Below are 20179 nucleotides of genomic sequence, written 5' to 3'. Positions count from 1 at the left end.
ACACTGTTTGGTTAACAAGTAATAAGAGAGAATGAATATTAATTCATTTACAATGAGAATCAGAGAGTGACATCATTTCATTCTTATAAAGAGACTATCCTTATACTCAGATCACCCCTGACGTTGAGCAATCTTGACAAAGGATCTACCTTTACTCTTGAATGAGTGGAATTCACTTTAGATTAGAGATTCCTTGCAATGGTATTGGTTCTGACAGAATAGAAAGTTCAGCCTTCAGAGACTAAGTGTTTGAAATGAGGACTTAGAAAAATCAGGAACTCTGGAGCTCTCCAATCCATTGGTTATTAAAAATAATTTCTCTCATCACTCGAGAGTTTGCCCCAAACTATAGGAAAAACCAAAGGGAGACAATGTCTAGGGACCAAAGTAATGCTTTGATTGATAACCTCTAGAACTTGTCTATCCATACCTACCTTGTATGATCACTAAAAATGGACAATGAACTGAAGCCAGGAGGACAAAATGGAAGATAGTTTGTATTTCTTGACAGTTTTTCTTAATAGCTTCTAGTTTATCCTTGAAACAAAGCGTTCCATTATTAACATTAGTCTTCCCCCTCCCATTATGGTATGTGAAAATGTCATGGAATATTATTGTTACTGAAGAACTGAAATTTGGGATCATAAAAAGGCAAGGGAGAAATACATGGTAATTGTGAATAATTCACAGTATATTAAAATGAATTATGCCAAAATGGCTTAAAAAATTGTCATTAGAGAAATGAAAGGGCAGAAAAAGCAAAAGACTGTTTAGGTAGTAAGAGATGGGCGTTTTACATGCTTCCCTGACATTCACAAGAAGTAAAGAGTATCTGAAGTAGCCTCCACAACCTATTGGGTGGATCTCAGTGACAAATCATAGCTAAAAATGTTACAAGGTAAGGAAGAATGGATGGGCTAAGATTTTCATCCTTAGAGGCAATATGTATGTCAATGAGATAACAAATCCATTTGAAATGATAGAGAATAGTAGATCTTCAAGGTGTTGTTTTACTCTAATGAGTCATATTTTTTTATGGTTAACAAATAAGTACATTGGGACCTTGTGTTCTCCATATTTTTTAATCAATTTTGTGATTATCAGGATGTACCCTACTATAGAATATCATTTTCAATCATCTTTCCTTCTTTTCCCTTCATTAATGATGCCCTTAAAGTGTAGATTATTTGCATAAAATTTTGTGGGCATAGGAAAGTAAGGATATAGCTTGATAGTTTTTTCTAACTTTTTTTCTTTTTTTGGTAATTAATAGTAAAATCAAAATCCTATCTGCTCTTTTTCCCAACATTTTGGTATCCTTTACTCCTTAAATGTCTTGAAAACCCAAGCATTCCAACTATATAATTAAATTTTGAGTGTGACAACTCTTGGAAATAATTAAATCAATACATATTAAAGGTCAAAAGATAACTTTTTATCTCCAATATTCATATTTAGAATTGGATACAGAAATTCCAAGACAATTTGTGATGTGCCAGTTATCATAGTATAGCAATTTTGGCTTATAAAGTGCTGTTACATATATTTATCTTTTATGTATCTTCTATTTAGATATGTACATATCTGTATAGATATTATTTTAGGGTAATTTTTATATTTCAGAATAATTATGTTGTTTAAATGTGTGCAATAACAAGCTAGCAGTGCTCTGTAGTGTCTCTTCTGAACTTCCCTCATAGGTCATCAGATCTATTTAAAAAAAAAAGCTTTCCTTTGTGAGACACCCTGATGCCAAAATTTAGATATATTAAGAACTTTCATCCTGGCAATCCCTATTCTTGTTCCTTCTATGTACCTGACTGTTGCTGGTAATATAATAAAATGAAAAATGGAATTTAATGAATTATATGAGTTTTCAAGCCAGACATGTATAGCACTGATAAAACATGCAGAAATGAAAGGAGCTATCTCAGATTATTAGGTAAAACTGTTAGAATTTATTTGTAAATCATTTAGTAATGTTTAAAAATCCATTAAAATTCAGGAGGATTTGTATAAACTACCACTCAATAATTTAAGTGACTGAAAAATCAAGTAGTTATTTACATATAGGTCTTATTTATATTTCATATTATTTATTACTCAGTCATTGTTCTTTGCTATTTTTCATTCTGATGTTTTCTATTCACTAACTTCACTTCTTTCTTTGAGGTAATAGTTTATTTAATCAAAGATTGGACAACCGCTTAGATCTTTTACACATGGATATTTATGATCTTTTCTGAAAGCTTTGAAAGATTGCAGTCAGATCTTTAAATTTCAGTAGCTCAACAGATTCATGATATTTAGATACAAAGCTCATCACAACTGACAATGTCATTTCTTTAGTTTATAGTGAAAAATGAAAGAGTTTTTGTTTCTGGTCATTTTCTAGTATCCCAAACCATTTTCCCTATTTGGCACAATATGTTATAATAGTTTATTTATCTCACAAATCACACATCTTACTGATCCTTCAAAATAGATGTGTTATTCTTGACAGTGAATCATGAGAAAGTTATTGCTCTGCATGCTTTATATTAAATATTTACATCTCTTTTTTACTCTTCCTTATAGAAGGAAAAATCACCTTGCATAGTTTTTCATGTCAGGAACACTCTGGTTCCCAGATGTCTATAAATTCTCTGTTCTGATCAAATATGTTCCAAGCAGCCTCCCATAGGCTCATTTCTGTCCACAAACTGAAAAAGGAAAATTAAGATAGATGTTAAATATCTTACACAATTGCTTTTTATGAATAATTTCATGCTGTTTTTGAGCTTCATTAAAAAAATAAATGAAGCATCTACAGTCTGTGTAAGCTGACTGACCTAGAAATGAACTCTGATTTAAAGCGAGGGTTGGTCAGAGAGGGTTGGGGTAGAATGGTGATAATGGTGGTGGTGATGGGGTGATAGAGGTGGGAGGGAAACCTACAGTATCTACAGGATCTGGTGCTGAGGAATTGTGAAGGGTTTGAAAATGTCCTTGGTCATGGATTCATCCAGACATGGATGGAAACTGAATCAGCAAATGCGAAAAGGACCATTTGGTTTACCAATTGGATTTTACAGGTCAGCACACAGTCAACCTGGAGAGCTGAAAACACATTGGTGTAAGGTCTTTTTTGTAATACAAACATAGCCATAGGAATAGCATTCAAATCATAGATTATGGGTGGTAAGTATTCCTGTGAACATTTTATGACAATGAATGTGAATGAAGGATGTTTAAAATGACTTTGCTTCAACCTTGTCAAGTAAGAGTATGGCAATGTCAACTTTAGTTTTAATCATTAAAATTGTGGAAATTAGATCAAACTTGCAATGCAAATTCTCACATTTCCTTCTCCACTAGTGTACAGCTGAAAATAAAATAATCATGAGATGACTAGAGTTCTTATCCTAGAATTGCATTACTTGACCTTTTAGGAAGCTATTTTATATTACTATTACTATTGTTGAATGAAATCATTATTTTGCTTACATCAGAACTTATCAAAAAATTTATTGGATAAGATATATCAAAACTCATTGAAAGGTCTTCTAGGAAAAGGATACCTATTATGAACCGAAATTTCACAAAGGAAATAAATTAGAGAGTGTATTGAATCACAGGGAATAGCATTCAAAGCCATTTTATATAAACTCCATAAATATTATGTATTGCTGTTTAGCATACTCATTAAAGAAATTTCTTGCTGATTTCGAATTTATATGTGCTGACATGAAAGATTTTAATGTTCTCAGAGACTATTATGATAAGTTACAGAGTATTTGCTTTGATGTATTTGCTGTTTCTTGTGCTGGTTTGCTTTACCTACTTCATAAACTATTTGCTAGGGGAGAACAAGCTCATTCATGTATGTTAAAATGACTGAGATGAATATACTACCAAAAATCATTAGAGTGAAACTTAATCTGAATATTTCATTATTTATTTAAATCATTATCAGCTTTTTTAATGTCTTTATGTAGACTTTGAGGATCCTTATCATTCATACCAGCAAGCTGAGTTCTTAGAAGGCAGTGGGCCATATCTCTCTTCTTTAGAATTCTTGGGGTTTCTTTGAGGGGTGGAAGTATATTCCTAGGCTTTGAGCTTTGATTCTATTTTCTCGAATATGAATAAACAGTTACACTTAATATTTTCACTATATTATTGATTGACTCAGTAATTTGTACCCCAATATTAATTTGATTGATTAACATGAATTAACTTTATATAAATTTATTTGCTAAAAACACAGAGCAAGAACCTAGGACCAATCATCCTTCCTCAAATCAGAGGTCTACTTTCTACTCTACTACCTCAGTCCCTGAGGAAAATGAGGTCAAACTTAAAACAGTTGCAAAAAGTATTTATTCCATCAGGTTCACTTTCAAATATGGTATAGTCATGAATAAGTTGATTTATAGTTTGTGATCTCAGCTGCCAGGTCACTCCTTAGAGCCCTTGTGGAAGCTCTTCAATAAGCTTTGACTGCTAGGAAATTCTGATATAGTCTCCAGTTCCCAGACCTTGGGCACACTTCAACCCTTCTCATAGCTCACAAAGTTGTGACCTGGTCTTTTCTATCTCTAACATCCATTCACCCAACAAGGGGGTAAAAATGAAAAAAACAAAAGACAAAGAAAACAACCATATCATGTGTTCATAGCTTCATGTCAGCCTATATGGAAAAAAATGAATGTTTGCACAAAGAGGCATATTGCAAATATTGCTTCTCTCAACACCAGGAAAAAGGGAACAAGATTATTTATGTCATTAAAGCCTTCTATATGAAAATTCGGTTCTGTCTTAGCAGCCAAGTAAAAAGACTCTTTTTTTTGTCCACACAATAAGCACGCAGAAAAGAATACCTTTATAACCATGGCCCTCTTTTACATATACTTCCTGGAAGCAGATTCTACAAACATCCACATGGGGCAAGTGGTACTTATTTTTGCAAATATATATAATTTTAATGAAGGTTATATGACAAGTGATATGCAAATAGAGATTTTTCTAGATGTAATCATCTTTTAAAAGTACTCAGAAGAGTTGACAATTTAATTGAATTAATTCTACAGTGATTCTCTTGGCAAAGTTAGGACAAATAAAATTATTTGGTAAAATAAATAATTGGTACTTAACTAATATTATAAATCTTTAAGGCTATATGCTGTATCAGATTTCTATTTACTGGAGCAATTAACATAAATTATTATAAGTTAATTATATTACAAATAAAGACTTTTATAGAGATAATGCATATGTCTCTATCCTTACCTAAACATCTGTTTTTAATACATATGCTAAGTTTTCCCAGCATGAATCTTCACAAAAGAAAGTCAAGTCAAATCTACAAGTATTTGTTATGTACTTGCTTCATGCCAAAAATCATGCTAAGTGCTAGAAATACAAATATAAGGAGAATTGTAGAACATCTCTGCCCTCAAGGAGATTAAATTTTTTTATTAAAGCTTTGTATTTTCAAAACATATGCATGAATAATTTTTCACCAATGACCTTTGCAAACCTTATGTTCCAAATTTCCCCTATTCCCTTCACCCCTTCCCTTAGATGGCAAGTAATATATGTTAAATCTAATATATGTATACATATTTATACAATTATCTTGCTGCACAAGAAAAATCAGATTAAAAAGGAAAAAAATAAGAAAGAAAACAAAATGCAAACAAAGAACAACAAAGAGTGAGAATGCTGTGTTGTGATCCACACTCAGTTCCCATAGTCCTCTCTCTGGGTGCAGATGTCTCTCTTCGTCAGAAGATCATTGGAACTGGCCTCAGTCATCTCATTGTTGAAAAGAGCCATGACCATCAGAATTGATCATCATATAATGTTGTTGTTGCCATTCAATGTTCTTTTGGTTCTATTCACTCCACTTTGCATCGGTTCATGACACCCCATCCAGACCTCTCTAAAATCATCCTGTTTTCTTATAGAACAATAATATTCCATAACATTCATATACCATAATTTATTCAGCCATTCTCCAACTGATGAATATCCACTCACTTTCCAGCTTCTTGTCACCACAAAAAGGGCTGCTACAAACATGTTTGCACATGGGTCCCTTTCCCAAGGAGCTTACATTTTAAAAAGGGAAGATGACACAGAGAGCTAAGGGGTTGGGTAGGAAAATATACATATAGGGGTAGGTTCAAGAGCAACCTGGAGAAGGAAGATATGACTACTGTGGTCTTTTTCCTTAAAATGGAGGTTCTGGAAGGAACCAGCCAAAGGAAGAAGCCACCTTTTCCAATGTGAAGGTACTTCCAAGACAAGAAGCCTAGAGATAGAGTGAATTTCCAAGGGGAAAAAGTGTTTGTGGTATAGTAGGGACAGTCTGAAAAATCAAGAGTTTTCAAAAAACTGAATTTAACTGTTACCTTGGGTAGAAATATGAAGATGATTTTTGAGATATTTTAATGGATATCTAGAGTGAACAGAATGGTGGAATTGTGTTTACAGACACAAAGGGAACCATCTGTAAGTAGAGAAGTAGTTTAAAATGATTCTGGATATGATCTTTCTCATGACTGAAATATTTAAATAGTTATTTATGCTTTTGTTTTATTATTGATTAAATTTACATAGCCAGCAACTTTGATATTCAGTTAATCCTGTGAGATTAGGGATTTCGATATAAAGAGATATGAACAACGACTTGCAGGGAAATCATTTTCTCTAGATCATTAAATAAATAATATTTAATGAACTGGAGTAAGGGCTCAGAGCTTGAGAGAGATATTGCAATTTAGTAATTAATGAAGGATCTAAATATACCCTTGCATTCCCCTAGAACTTGTGATGAGAATGAATTATGTTCCTGAATCAAATATCTTTACCTGCTTGTGAGTACAGGAAAAATGTTGTAAATATAGAAATGAAGATATATGGAAGTATGAATTATGCACAGAATGGTATTTAGATGTACATAGACTAAAGCACTCAACTTTAACTCACTTTGAAGAAAAATTTTATGGCAATCTTTCATTCTGAAATTTCTCTCCTTAGCTTTTCCCCCTGGCTGAATTATCTTCTTCCTTCTACTTGTCATGCAGATTCATTTTTTTTTAGTCAATAAATATCTCTTTACTTTCTATGAGAGGCAAGTTACTATGCTTAGGTACTCTCTGAGACACAAAGTTGTATTAGACATAGCAAGCTAGATCTCTTCTAGTGCCCATCATTTCTCAAACTAAAACATTTTAAGCCTTTTTAAAGCCATTTTTCTTCTCACGCTGACATTGTTTACAACCAAAAAAATTATCTATTTTCCTCTTTAATATATTGTTTGATTGAATCTAGATTCATTTTCTCTAAAAGTTTTTCTTCTTTACCAACTAACAAATAAGTATTTAAACAGATTGACATGCAGTGTTTTCTGTGAATAAAATTCATCACCAATTCTATTTTTCTTCAGTTATCTAATATTTTTAGAAAATTTTTACAGGCATAGAATATAAGAAGAAATTATTCTATATTATTTTATCTTCAGCCTCAAAATTCCAACTTAGTAATACTACTGTGTTAGCATAATTCCTCGATAAAAATTGTTTTCCAAAGTATTTTTAAAATCTTGAATATTGAATGGTAGTCAGTCTTGAAGGAACAGGTAAATTGATACAGTTTCAGGTTAGCTATTATGTTCTGTCTCATATTTAAATCCATTTTTTCCAGTTAGTTGAAATGTAGAGAAATTCACTTATTGATATAATATTCATGTTTTTCCTTATTGTTCTTTGTTTCAGGGATTGTGATGAAGGAACCTGCTCAGATAAAGTTAATATTTTATATGCCTGGGCAAGGAATGCTCCCCCCACGAGACTCCCTAAAGGTACATTGAAGATACTTTCTGATATTTTCATTTATAAGTTTATCAGAAATTTTTGTGAGTTTTCTAATATTGATCATTTAGTGATTTCTTCAGTGTCCTATTTAGTAGTTATAAGCTGAACGTAATCTCCATGCTCTTATTTATACTTGACTAAGGGAGAAAAGAATACAATTATCCCACAAACACACAATTTAGCTGGTGCAGTCACAAAAGATTCATATTGTAATTGCAATGTATTAATGAAGTATTAAAATGACTGTAGAGATGCAAATATGCCCTTATGATGTGATAAAATGTGATGATATAAGAAAACTTTTCTCTGATGAATTAAAGGAAGTGATGAGGTTGGTTGGGCAAATAAATTAGCTGAACCCCAAAGGGCTTTGCTCTTTAGACACTGGAACTGGAACTAAAAGGCATTATATTAATGCTCCAGCAAGAGTAGGAGGAGGCAATCTCTCTCCAACCTTCTTCTCCAACTTTCTCTTCAATTATGGCATCAAGTAGCAATTTGCCCAGAGAGAGCTACTCAATCTAGGAAATTGAAAGCTGGAGACATTGCAAACAGGAAACTACCTATTATGGAAAATTTTGTAAAAATTGCTCTTCTTTCCACTGTCTCCCTCTCCAAATTGACTGTGTAGCTTTGAAAGAAATTATTTAATTAACTAGGAGATATTTCATCTAGTATAGAAGAGAGACAGACACAGCTATAGAGAGATAATTACCTAAGAGACAAAGCTCCAAGGAGCTAGCCCTGACAGTTTAGAGTAAAGCTATAAAGAGAAACAGACCCCGGAAGCCTGGATGGGCAGTTCAGTCAGCAGAGATACTGTGCTTAAAGGCAGTTTACCAATGTCTTTAAGAAAAGTAAATGTCACTGGTAAAAGGTGATTATGTCTCGGGATCATTTGTTAAAGGGAGATACATCAGTGGGGGCTTATGAGTTAGAGTATTAGAAGAATGTCACTAATTATATCTTAACCCTGAATAAGCAATCAGTATCCTAGGAACATACCTACAAGAGAAGTGAAAGTTAGAGAAACCCCTCAGAAGGAATACTGTATTTATTTGAGATAAACACCTTCTTTCCTCCCCATTTTTGTGTGACTTGGCCATATAACAACTTAAATAGTATTAGAGAATGGCCAACTATACCTCAAATCACCTTTGAGTCTCCCCAGCAGAAGCCTTTTTGAACTAAGTATTAGGAGTCAAAAAAATAGCTGCTTTACCACAGATAATATAATACAGGAACTAAAGTATTTAATATGATGCCAAATCCTAAGGAAGATTTTTCTTGCTTTACTTCTAAACTATTCATAGCTACTAAGTATAATGAATTACTAGCCTCTTTTTTATTATCTCTCTGTCTCCAATTGATTTAAAAAAAGAATTCATCCTCAAAAGTCTAATACTCTTTCAGAGCTTTGTCACAGATATTAACCAATCTAGTAAGATGCCTTAGCAAAATTGTTTAAAGAACTGTTCTGCTTCCAGGCATTTTTCTTGCTAGATGGCTACTTATGCTTCCCCAACAATAGTTGTGAATGATAAGGGAGTGAGATGTATTTCACTGCTTCCTTTAGGATTTCAATATAATCCACTTAAATACTGCATACCCTTTGCTAGGAGAAAAATAGGAATTATCTCTCCTTTGATGCCTACTTTGTATAAGGGTCACTGAAAAAAAAAGTATTTTAACCACTTAATCAAGAAATACATATGATTGTATATCACAAGCAAGTGACAAAATTAGATTTATTTAATGACTTTAAAAAAATAGTTATTCTAAAGTTGAGTATGGCTATAATTCAAACACTGAATAGAATTCGTGTAAGTCCAAGAGATTTGATGATTGTTCATTTTGCATACACATGCACATGTGCACATATGCACATAAATATCTGGCTTGATTTAACACTTTTTTGTGGCAGGTAGACAAAATTTCATATTTCCCTCCTTATTTAAAATCTTTCCTTTTTGATTTTGCAAATCAGTAATCTAAGATTCATGGCTTTAGTTCCATTTCTAATTTTGACATTTTTAATTATAACTTTTTCTTTAAATTTGAAGGTGTTGGATTCAGAGTTGGAGGAGCAATGGGAAGTAAATATTTTGTGCTACAAGTACATTATGGGGATATCAGTGCTTTTAGAGGTAAGTATGAAATTTAGGTAAAATAGATTTCAAAAACATAGTAAAATGTTTTGATGAAGAATCTAAGAACCATATTAAAGCAAGTTTTTTTTGAATAATTTGGAGCTCCAGTGGGAAGCAACTTTCCATTGTTGCTTAATCCAGATAATCCAAGAATAATTGATATGAGAGATGTATTCTTCAAGTAAATATAGAGAAATTTCATATTTTCTGAAGCAAAAGTGCTCAAAGATACTCCTTTGCTGTAAGAGCTTTGCAATGAAACATGGAGAGTTTGATTGATAGGGGAAAAGAAATTTCAGATCTTCCCAAGATTAGATAATTAATTTTCATATAGAAAGAATGCTATAAGTGATGGTTAGATAGAGTTATAATAATCTTTTAAGTAATACACTTTAGGCATATCTTGGGTTAAGTGGGTTTTCTAGGCTAACCTAGGAACCAAACTACAATATGTAGCATTTCTATGGGAAAATGTATTCTAAGTATCTAGCTTAAAAATTAATTATTTCCTAACAAAACAATCTGTTTGTAAGTGTGGACTAGCTGATTTTGTTGGGGAAAAATCCCATTAAAATATAATTGAATGTATTTGAACTGAATTGAACTGAATATATTGAACAGTAGAAGTATTACATCCTAGTAATGTGGTATCCACACTACATCCTTTCCCTAATCCATCCCAAAGGACTAAACTTGAATTTGGGGTTGGATTAGAGGATCAAGGGGAAATTTTTAAATTTAATTTAATGTTAGAATAGAATATCCCACTTCTTCCTCACCCCCACCTATACTTTCTAAGAAGATAATTTTCTTGTCTTTACCCACTCTCCTCCACCTCTGGGAAAAAGATATTGATCATTTGTAATTTTTCTTGCTATGCTGACAATCTATAGAAATCATCATCAAAACTGTAAAACACATACACATACACACAATTCTGTTAGAATAATAGAAGAAAATTAGGAAATTCTTGTAATGGGAATACAAGAGAGTAAAGGCAAGTAGATATGAGAGATCTCCTTGAGACATACCTCAAAAAAGCCAGGGCATCAAGAAAAAGCTGATTTGAGTGGTAGGAGCATTGACATAAAGATGCAACATGACATAAAGAGTAAGATGTGTAGAGAACCAAAAGATTTGGAATCAAAAGGCCCTGGCCTTCAGATAAAAGTTCTGCTATTTGTTATCTTGGTCAAAATACTTAAGTGCTATAGAATTTGGATTCCTCATCTATAATATCAAAAAGTTGAACTAGACAACCTACTAACTCTAAACTCTATTATTCTATGGTACTAAAGCACTGCCAGATCATTTAAGGGAAACAAATGGGAAAGTTGCTGCTATAGCTCTTGAATAAAAATGGCCTATTCTTGGTTATGAAAAATGCTAATGGAAAAGAGTCTGTGGCTAAAGTGAATGAGGCATGGTGAAAATAGATTCATTTGAATTGAAAAGTACTTTGCATTTTGGGTTCTGGATTTTTCACCCCTTATGTGATTATTGTGATACATGGAAATATTCACAAGTGTCAAATACAATGCCTGGGACATAGTAAATATTTAATAAATGCTGACTGCTTGATTGCTTGATGATTGGTGCACTTCTAGAAATTCCCATATAGTAAATATCAGAGTTGGAAATATAAAGTATATTCAAAACTGTCATCAGTTTTAGCATAGGACTGCATATTTGAGTTGTATGAGCTATTAGTGTTACCAATTTTCTGACCATAGGGAGGTGGAACAGTGATAGGCATTTGTCTTATGTACTAAATCTATTCATTTTAAAAATTTACCCTAATATCAGTGAAATAGAAGCTAGTTCAATTATTAAGAATGTCAACTTCACATAAGTACAGATTGTCAGAGTTTGAAGGGACCCGAGATGCTATCTAATCCATTAAAATACATGTACTAGGTATCTCTTGTATATCACATATGATAAGTGATCATATAGATTTTGCTTTAGGACTACCAGCACATGAAGGCCTACAAATTTTGGGGGTAGGAATCCTATTTTTTTCTTTTTAAAGGAATTCTATTTTTGGATAGTTATAACTATAAGAATATTTTTCTCAAATTAATCTAATTTGTCTCCCTGAAATTTTAATTCATTGCTCCTAATTTTATACTGTAAGAACAGTAACAAATCAGAATAAATCAAAAATAGTTTTCAAGACTAAGGGGATAATACTCATGTACTCTGCCTTTGTCAGACCACATCTTGAATATTATGTTAGCTTGAAGGTTCCACTGTCAGGAAGAACATTGATAAGTTCTAAGAAGAACAGTTTGGATGATGAAGAGTCTTGAGTCCATGACCAAGAACCACTTGAAGGAAATTAATATATTTAGCCTATATAAAAAGAAAGGAATGTGATATCTCTGTTCAAGTATCTGAAAGACAATTATGAAGAAGAGAAATTTCACTTAACTCTGCTCAGCCCCAGAGTACAAGAAAAATCAACATGTAGAAATTACAGAGATAAATATAGACTTGATATCAAGGGGAAACCTCTTAACAGTTAAATCAGTCCAAATATGGAACTGACTGTCCTAAAAGGATATAAGTTCCCTCTTTGGAGTTCTTCAAGCAAAGTTTGGCTGCCCATATATTGAGTATGAATATGTGTAACTCCTCCAATGGCATACTTGTCAGTTCTTCCAAGCTCTCATCTGGAATGCTTCTTATGCATGTCCTTTTCTCAGTCTTCCACAGTGTTCCACCCAGCATTCTAGTATTGCACAAATACCAGTGGAGTGCATGGATTCTCCATTATTACTCTCTTATTCTGCTTATGTAACTTGTCAACATCTTTTTTTTTAGTTGTATCTCTCTTTGATTGTATTTATATCACTTATTTTGCATAATTCTACATTGCTAATGTGATATGTAGGCTATTCATGATTACCAAGGGAAAACCAAATAAATGAAGAATCCTCCTGTAGAGATTTATAGCATGCAAACATATGGGAAACCCATTGACTTGGTCTCTTAGTACAAATATCTTGGATGTATATTAAAGATTGACAACAAACCTGCCCAGAATTACTAATGAGTGGAAAGAGAAGGGATTAGAGGGCTATATAATCTTTGAGAAACTGTCAGATGCTTTTTATGACCCCCATTTTTTTCCATGAAAGAAAGAGCCATTTTTACCATCAATTTTCTAATGATGTTGTATAACTATGAGTCATGTAATATCACAACTCTAAAGAATTAGATTTGTGGATCTTCCAAAGTTCAGTAAATAGGTGCATGTGGGTGGGTGTTAGGAATAGGATATTAATTATTATTGTATTCTAATTGTTAGCATATTTCTCTCCTGAACATTGCTCCCCATAACTGAATATAGTATCTCAGATTTCATCAGAGCTTCCAATTTTAATGTAAAATGATGCTTTATGGATTAGTTTTCTAATGTTATTTTTTTTCTTCTAAGAACTGAAATGTATCCTTACTTTAAACATAGTTATTCTTTTCTATAAGATTGGTTTTACTCTCTTATCTTAAATGGATTCTTGCTGTTTTACAATTAATCTGTTTATGTGAGACCAGGTTGTAAGATAATGAGTTAGAAAGACTGATTTAAGGTAGATAGTGCTATACATGTTCCATAATTTATCATATAACTACAATTAAAGTAAAATCTTAGTTAAAAATCAATGTAAATGATTGATTTAGATCAGGTGGATTCTATTCTGTCTCATTCTGAGTTACTCTAGAGTCTATGCTAAAGAATACATCGAACTACCATTTGATATACTGCAGTATGACTGGCATTCTATTAACCAACAAAATTAAATATGCCTCCCTCATGGTCTAACTTAATTTAAGGAGTGATTTTAGCCTTGGGGAGATCTGTCAATAAGCTTGTAAGAAATCTTAATTGTAAGATCTAATGACAGATCACTGCAAATTAGGAGCCTTGGATAGAAGTTATAGAGAAGCATATCTGGGTTTGCTAAAAAAAGAAAAATTCCTTTGCAAATAAAGTTTTCCAAAAGTAAAATGGACATCCTTAAGAGATACTGACTTTGCTTTCACTGGAGATCTTTATGCAGAGGCTGAATATTTATAAGAGGGATTTTAATTCAGATATGATTTGGACAGTGATGATTTTTGATGATCCATCCAGCTCTTAAATTCTATAATTTTATGATTTTGTGATGAAAAGTACAAGGCCATTACTCTGTTTCAAAAAAGTACGTTTCATAAATATACCTTGGAATGCAAGCCATAAAACTTTCTCCTGGATTTAAACACTGGAAAAGTTAATGCTAAGAATTTCTGCTCCTCAGTTATATTCAAAATACACGCAGATATGTTGAAAAGTAGTGTGATATAGTAGAAAGAATACCAGATTTGGAATCAAGCTTCATAGCATCATGTAAATGGCAAACAGACTGGGGTCAAGAGCCTGAACTGTTCTTTTCTGATAATTGAGCACGAACTATAGTATACTTACTTTATGACATCTATTTTGGCTACTCAGAGATTTTGTTTACTTACTAATATAGGCTTTGTTCTAGATAGCTAAGTTTGCTAGATAAGTAAGCTTCCAATAAATGAGATATTATCTGCCTATATGCTGTATCCTTTTTGTATAATGTACTTTCCTTAAGATTCAGTAGTTTGATTTTTATTTTTGTTTGCAGTATTTTCAACATATATATATGAGATATATTTTAAAACTAATTTAACTGAATTAAACATATGCTAGCATGTATACACATAAAACTTAACTCCTTGCTCTAACACACTTGCTCACAGGTTCAGTAATTAATAGAGAGTGATGGGAAATTGAGGAAAAAAATTGAAAGAACATATGGAGGAAGTAAGGGAAAAGATAGGAAGTTATAGGAAGTCTTGTTAGATGATATCAGTTTATTAGTATTACCTGTATAGTCTGTTCCCCTTTACTTTTCATATGGTTCTACTGTACAGCTACTTGTTCAGGGAAGCCAATAGCAAGAATTTTGAAAGTATAAACAGAAGGGAAATCATCTGATATTATTTTCCATAAGATGAAATATAGATCATTAGTAGGGCAAAATTTCTAAAATAATTTCATTCCAGTATAAAAATATATTATTCTGATTTGGGGAATATAATCATTGGAGACCTCAGGTAGCTGATCACAAAAATAACAGCAATAGTTTTAAATATAGTTTGAAAATATATCTCATCCTCTGCTCTTATCTATTTATATCTGTATATCTGGTATACTTCTTTTATATTCTTCTAAAATCTAAATGGATTAGGGATCAGTAACTTTTCAGGAATAGTTAGCCGAGTATATTCAACACAGAGAACTGGACTTGAAGTCAATTATACCTGAATTCAAATTTTGCTTCACACACTTAATATGTGTACGACCCTGGGCAAATCATCTATAAATTGCTGATAACATAAGCACCTACTTCCCAGCATAGGATTATACTATTTATTTATATGCTATGTATTTATGCTAAAGTAGGAATTTCTTTAGTTCAGTGTTCTTAACCTGGGATTCATGGAGAGATTTCAGGTAGGGTGTAAACTTGGATGGGTGTGTGTATCTATATATGTGTGTATAGGTATATAGATATATATGTGTATGTAGGCATGTGTATATGTATACATATATATCTATATATGTGCATGTATAGGGGTGTGTGTATTTTCATTAATCACTAACTGAAATTTAACATTTCTTTCCATTATTAATGTGGGCAACAAACATTTTTCTTAGAAGGATTTAATAGATTTTCTCAGAGGTCCAGTTTCTCTGTCTTTCTCTGTTTCTCTGTTTCACTCTGTCTGTCTGTGTCTCTTACACACATACCCCTCTTAAGAACACTGACTCTAATTGATTCCAAAATTTGAATTTGAAGTCATTGGGAAGTGCCTAGGCATAAAACCCAAGGAGGTCAAAGACAGAAAAATGGTCTTATATAATTTCACCATATTTCTGGTAATTTTTGTGATATAAAGAGATTAGAAACAAAATGGCTATGTATAAATTAAAGAATAGCATATGAGTATAATCAACTAAGGTATATGAAAATAAATTTTTCTATATAATAACAAATTATTAATATAAACATTTTAGAAAAACATAACAAGACTGATTTGAACAGATGTAAAAGAAAATAGAACCAGCAAAATAAAATGCATATGGCTCTCTAAGCTTTCAAAAATACATAACATATGTTCTTTCATTTGATTCTCAGCTTTTAAGGTATGTTCTATCTTCATCCCCATTTTGAGGCAGTATTTATATTCAGGTCTTATTTGGCTCTATCCATGTTGTAACTTCAGTGTCATTGTAGCTACTGTATAATTATAAAGACCCATCTTGGGGAGAAGGATAAGCACTTCCTTCTTTTTTTAGTGATATGGGGAGATATGGAATATGGTATGCCCTGTCAGTATACATGCATTGGTTTTGCCAAATTGTTGTTTTGTGGGAAGAATGTGAGAAGATTATTTTTTCTGAAAGAAAATAGGCTGTGAAGGAGGGCTATATTTGCATATTTGCATATAATTATATTATGAAAACAAAGGATACCAATAAAAAAAATTTAAAGGACCTGGGATTATTATTGTTTTAAAATATTGTCCCCAAATTCTTAAGCATGCTTTAAAAGATTTTTTAAAATATCTTTTCTGTTCTGGAGTTATATCAGTGTAAATTTATAAGATCAGAGACAAAAGCAAAGTGAATTTACAAAGCAAGGACTATTAAAATTTGTTTCTACAAAAAAAAATTTTAAAGGAAGAACTCTCTTATAATTACTAAATGATTATTCCACTGCTTTTTTTCATTCATTTTACTTTGAAGGATAACTAGAAAATCAATTTGTATCCCTTTTCTTTATCTTTTTTCCCACAAATACTTGTATTTTAAAAAGCAAAAATGATAGAACATCTATTAAAATGTATAGATAACCCCCTGAGGAGACATTCATACCTCTTGGATATATCTGCCATTATGTTTAATATCATTAACCTTTTTTGGAGAATATATTTGAATGATGGCTTGGAGGAGTAACAATATTCCTCTATTCTTCCTTTTTAAATTATGTTAAATAAGAAGGTTTAAAAAAAGGAGAAGAAAAAGAAGAAATGGAAAGTGATAATTGGAGTCAAAAAGAGGTATGACAAAAGCTTCCATTAGGGAAAAATACTTTTAATATATTGGAGTCTTTCAACTGAAGAGGGGAAATGTAGAATTTTGCCAGAACTGTATTCTGGGTGAGAATATTAATGACTTTCTTTATCTTTTCTCGGGAATTTCCTTCAGACAAAACTAAAATAATACTGGCAAAGGAATTGTAGGCTTTATATATTGTATAGCATTTAGCTTCAGTGGGGAATTGATCTATATCTAAAGAGTTCAGAATGCAAAGTGTTAATAGAAGTATTACACAAAATTAATTATAAAGATGAGTCTACATCCTAATCCTTTAATGATGGTAAGCATTTTTTCTTGTTAATGTGGAAAGGAAACAACCTTTATTTACTAGACAACAACTAATAGCTATACCTCAGGATACTTTAAATGTCCAAACCTCATGGAATTCAAAAGAACTGCAAACCAGATGCTGCCAGTTGAAGAAATCCTCTCCAGTAGGAGAGAATGGAACTTCTCTCTCTTCATCTGATGTTAACAGTCAGTCACACAGCATGAGCCCTGGTAGCAGAGAAGATAATAGCACATTTTGGGAATCTAGTTGAGAATCTTATTCAGCAGAAATCCTGCATCTGAAGGATTCTATGAAGAGAACAAGGAATTCCAGGCCCTTAAGTATAAGGAATTGAAGTATGTTTGTCACTAGTGTAAATTACACAAGTTCTTCACCATTTTACTCTAATTTTAAATCAGTTCTTTCTATGAATAGTTTATTTATCTGTGAAAGAGTTGATCCCATGTTTATAGAGGAACTGTTTTGTAAGTATTGGTTTAATATACCAATTTGGTAAATGTTTGTGCTAAAAGCTAATTGTATCTATTAACTAATTTTAAAAAGGAAACCAATAGAGGCTCATGGCATATCTATAGTTTTAGAAATAATTCACAGTGCTACTTCTAAGACTTGCAATAGCAACTGCCTTCTAGTAACTAAATTGCATGTTAGACACAAATTTGAGTTGTGGGAAGGGAGAAAATGAGCACTTATTAAACATCTATTCTGTGCTGGACACTACTATAATTTCTTCATAAAAATAAATAAAGATCAGGCTTTATGAGGGACCTAATCCAATATTTTTATTCTTTCAGCTAGGTACCTAAGACTCTAGGATTTACCTGAGGTCATATACTTGATAATCCATTAGAGTTAAAAGCTAAAAGAATTTATTCTTCATAGAATCCTCATTTTTGCTATATATACAAATGCTAGCTATATGCACTAAAACATTTAGTCATTTATTTAATTATGAAGTATTTATTAATTGTCTACTAATTGTTATGTCATGACAACTACAGTACATAGATTAGTAGGTTTGGAATCAGATTCATCTTCATGAGTTCAAATCTGGCCTCAGACACTTACTAACTGTGTGACCCTGGGCAAGTCACTGAGCCCTGTTTGCCTCAAGTTTTTTCTTTTGCAAAATGAGTTGAAGAAAGACATGGCAAATTATTCCAGTATCCTTGCCAAGGAAACCCAAAATGGAATCTTACTAGAGAAAAGAAATTTGTTATACACTATACTAAGTGGTGGACTTATAAATACAGTGAATGAAACAATATGTATTCACAAGAAGCTTATATATTAATAGGGGAAACAAAAAAAGGAAAATAAATACAAATAAGTATCAACAAGCTAAAAACAAATACAGTTTAAGAGGAAGAGTACGCAAGTTGTTTCATTATCATGAAGCTTTATCCTCATCTGTAAAATAAGTGAGTTGGATTAAATGACTTCTGAGATTGCTTCAAGCTTTCAGTTTATCATCCCAAGAAAGGAATCATAAAAGCTCAGTTTTCTAGATATTAATTCATTGTGGTACCATTTGTTTGAAGCATTAAAGACATATGCCTGAAGGAAGTTAATAACAGATTCCCTGATATATATATGCAAGTTCCCTAACCAATTTACATCTTACTTCAATAAAACAAATAATGCACTCAAAATTTCTGAGAAATCTAACTTTTGATACTTTTCTTGTGCACCTGACAGTGACGGTTTCCTTTGAGTTTATGCACATAAAAGATGAACCTGCAGTGAAGATTAAATAAATGTTAATGAATACTAGTGCATTTTATCTGATCTTATTCCAGTTCTTTTAATATTTTAGACTATGAAATAATACATTATTCTCAGCAGCAAGCTAGGAAGACTTCAAATTCAAGCTGCTTGATAACTCTATTTAAAGAATAATGTAATTGGATGTACTGCTCTCACATTGATTGTACATGCCAGCAATATGAATGGGTTTTGGACCAATCAATGCTTCACAAATGATGTGAATGAAACCTATTATGCAGCATTTCTCTTTCTTGCCTGCTTATTCACATATGAGAGCTCTTACTTATTTTCCAGCATACTGAATTTCAGTGTTGTTAAATATCATGTTTAGAAAGGAAAACTGATGATACTTATTCATCTCATTCATGCCACAGTAAGACACCTGTTTATTTTAATGCTTCAGTATGACAATTTAATATCAGGAATTACATTTCATTCATTTACTTATGAAAAGATGTGAGAATCACTGAAGCGTGATTTCTTTTTAAAAGAACACATTCAAAAATTGTTTATTTCCCAAAGAATAGTTTTTCCAGGTTGCTTTACCAATGAGCAGTAGCAGCATTTATTTAAAGTACTTTCTTGTCTGAATATGATTAAGTATGTGCTATTCTGCTTTTCATACTCTACATCCATTTTTTGGTCTATGTAACAAAGCTGTTTTCTTCTTTTTATTTAATGTTTTAATGCTCTGCTGTTAATTCTCCATAATTTGAAGTCCCTTTTTTCTCAGCATTCAAAATGTAAGAGATATACAGCTAATTACATAGAAAAATCTAGTAAATTTTCACAATATGCATTTAATTAACGAAAAATATAGCATCACAGTTTTAAAGAAGATGATGTCCATGTTCAAATAAAAAATTTAGTGGTATATATGGAGCCTTATTTAGGACACCATCTACAATGATAGGATTTGTTCACTGAT

The 20179-nt window shown here is 32.0% G+C and overlaps 1 protein-coding gene across 6 annotated transcripts in view; it reads left to right on the top strand.

Annotated features, from left to right (window-relative positions):
- Positions 1-20179, top strand: part of PAM (peptidylglycine alpha-amidating monooxygenase) — a 362537-nt gene that overhangs the window by 205871 nt on the left and 136487 nt on the right. For all 6 annotated transcript variants that reach the window (XM_031968924.1, XM_031968914.1, XM_031968908.1 and 3 more), the window contains 2 exons: positions 7764-7849; positions 9926-10009. In XM_031968924.1, the coding sequence (XP_031824784.1) occupies positions 7764-7849; positions 9926-10009 (170 nt within the window). The remainder of the gene's footprint in view (positions 1-7763; positions 7850-9925; positions 10010-20179) is intronic.

Source organism: Sarcophilus harrisii, chromosome 1 (assembly GCF_902635505.1).
Source record: "Sarcophilus harrisii chromosome 1, mSarHar1.11, whole genome shotgun sequence".
Taxonomy (NCBI): Eukaryota; Metazoa; Chordata; class Mammalia; order Dasyuromorphia; family Dasyuridae; genus Sarcophilus; species Sarcophilus harrisii.
The sequence above is the reverse complement of the archived record's forward strand: the minus strand, read 5'-3'. Positions and strand labels throughout refer to the sequence as shown.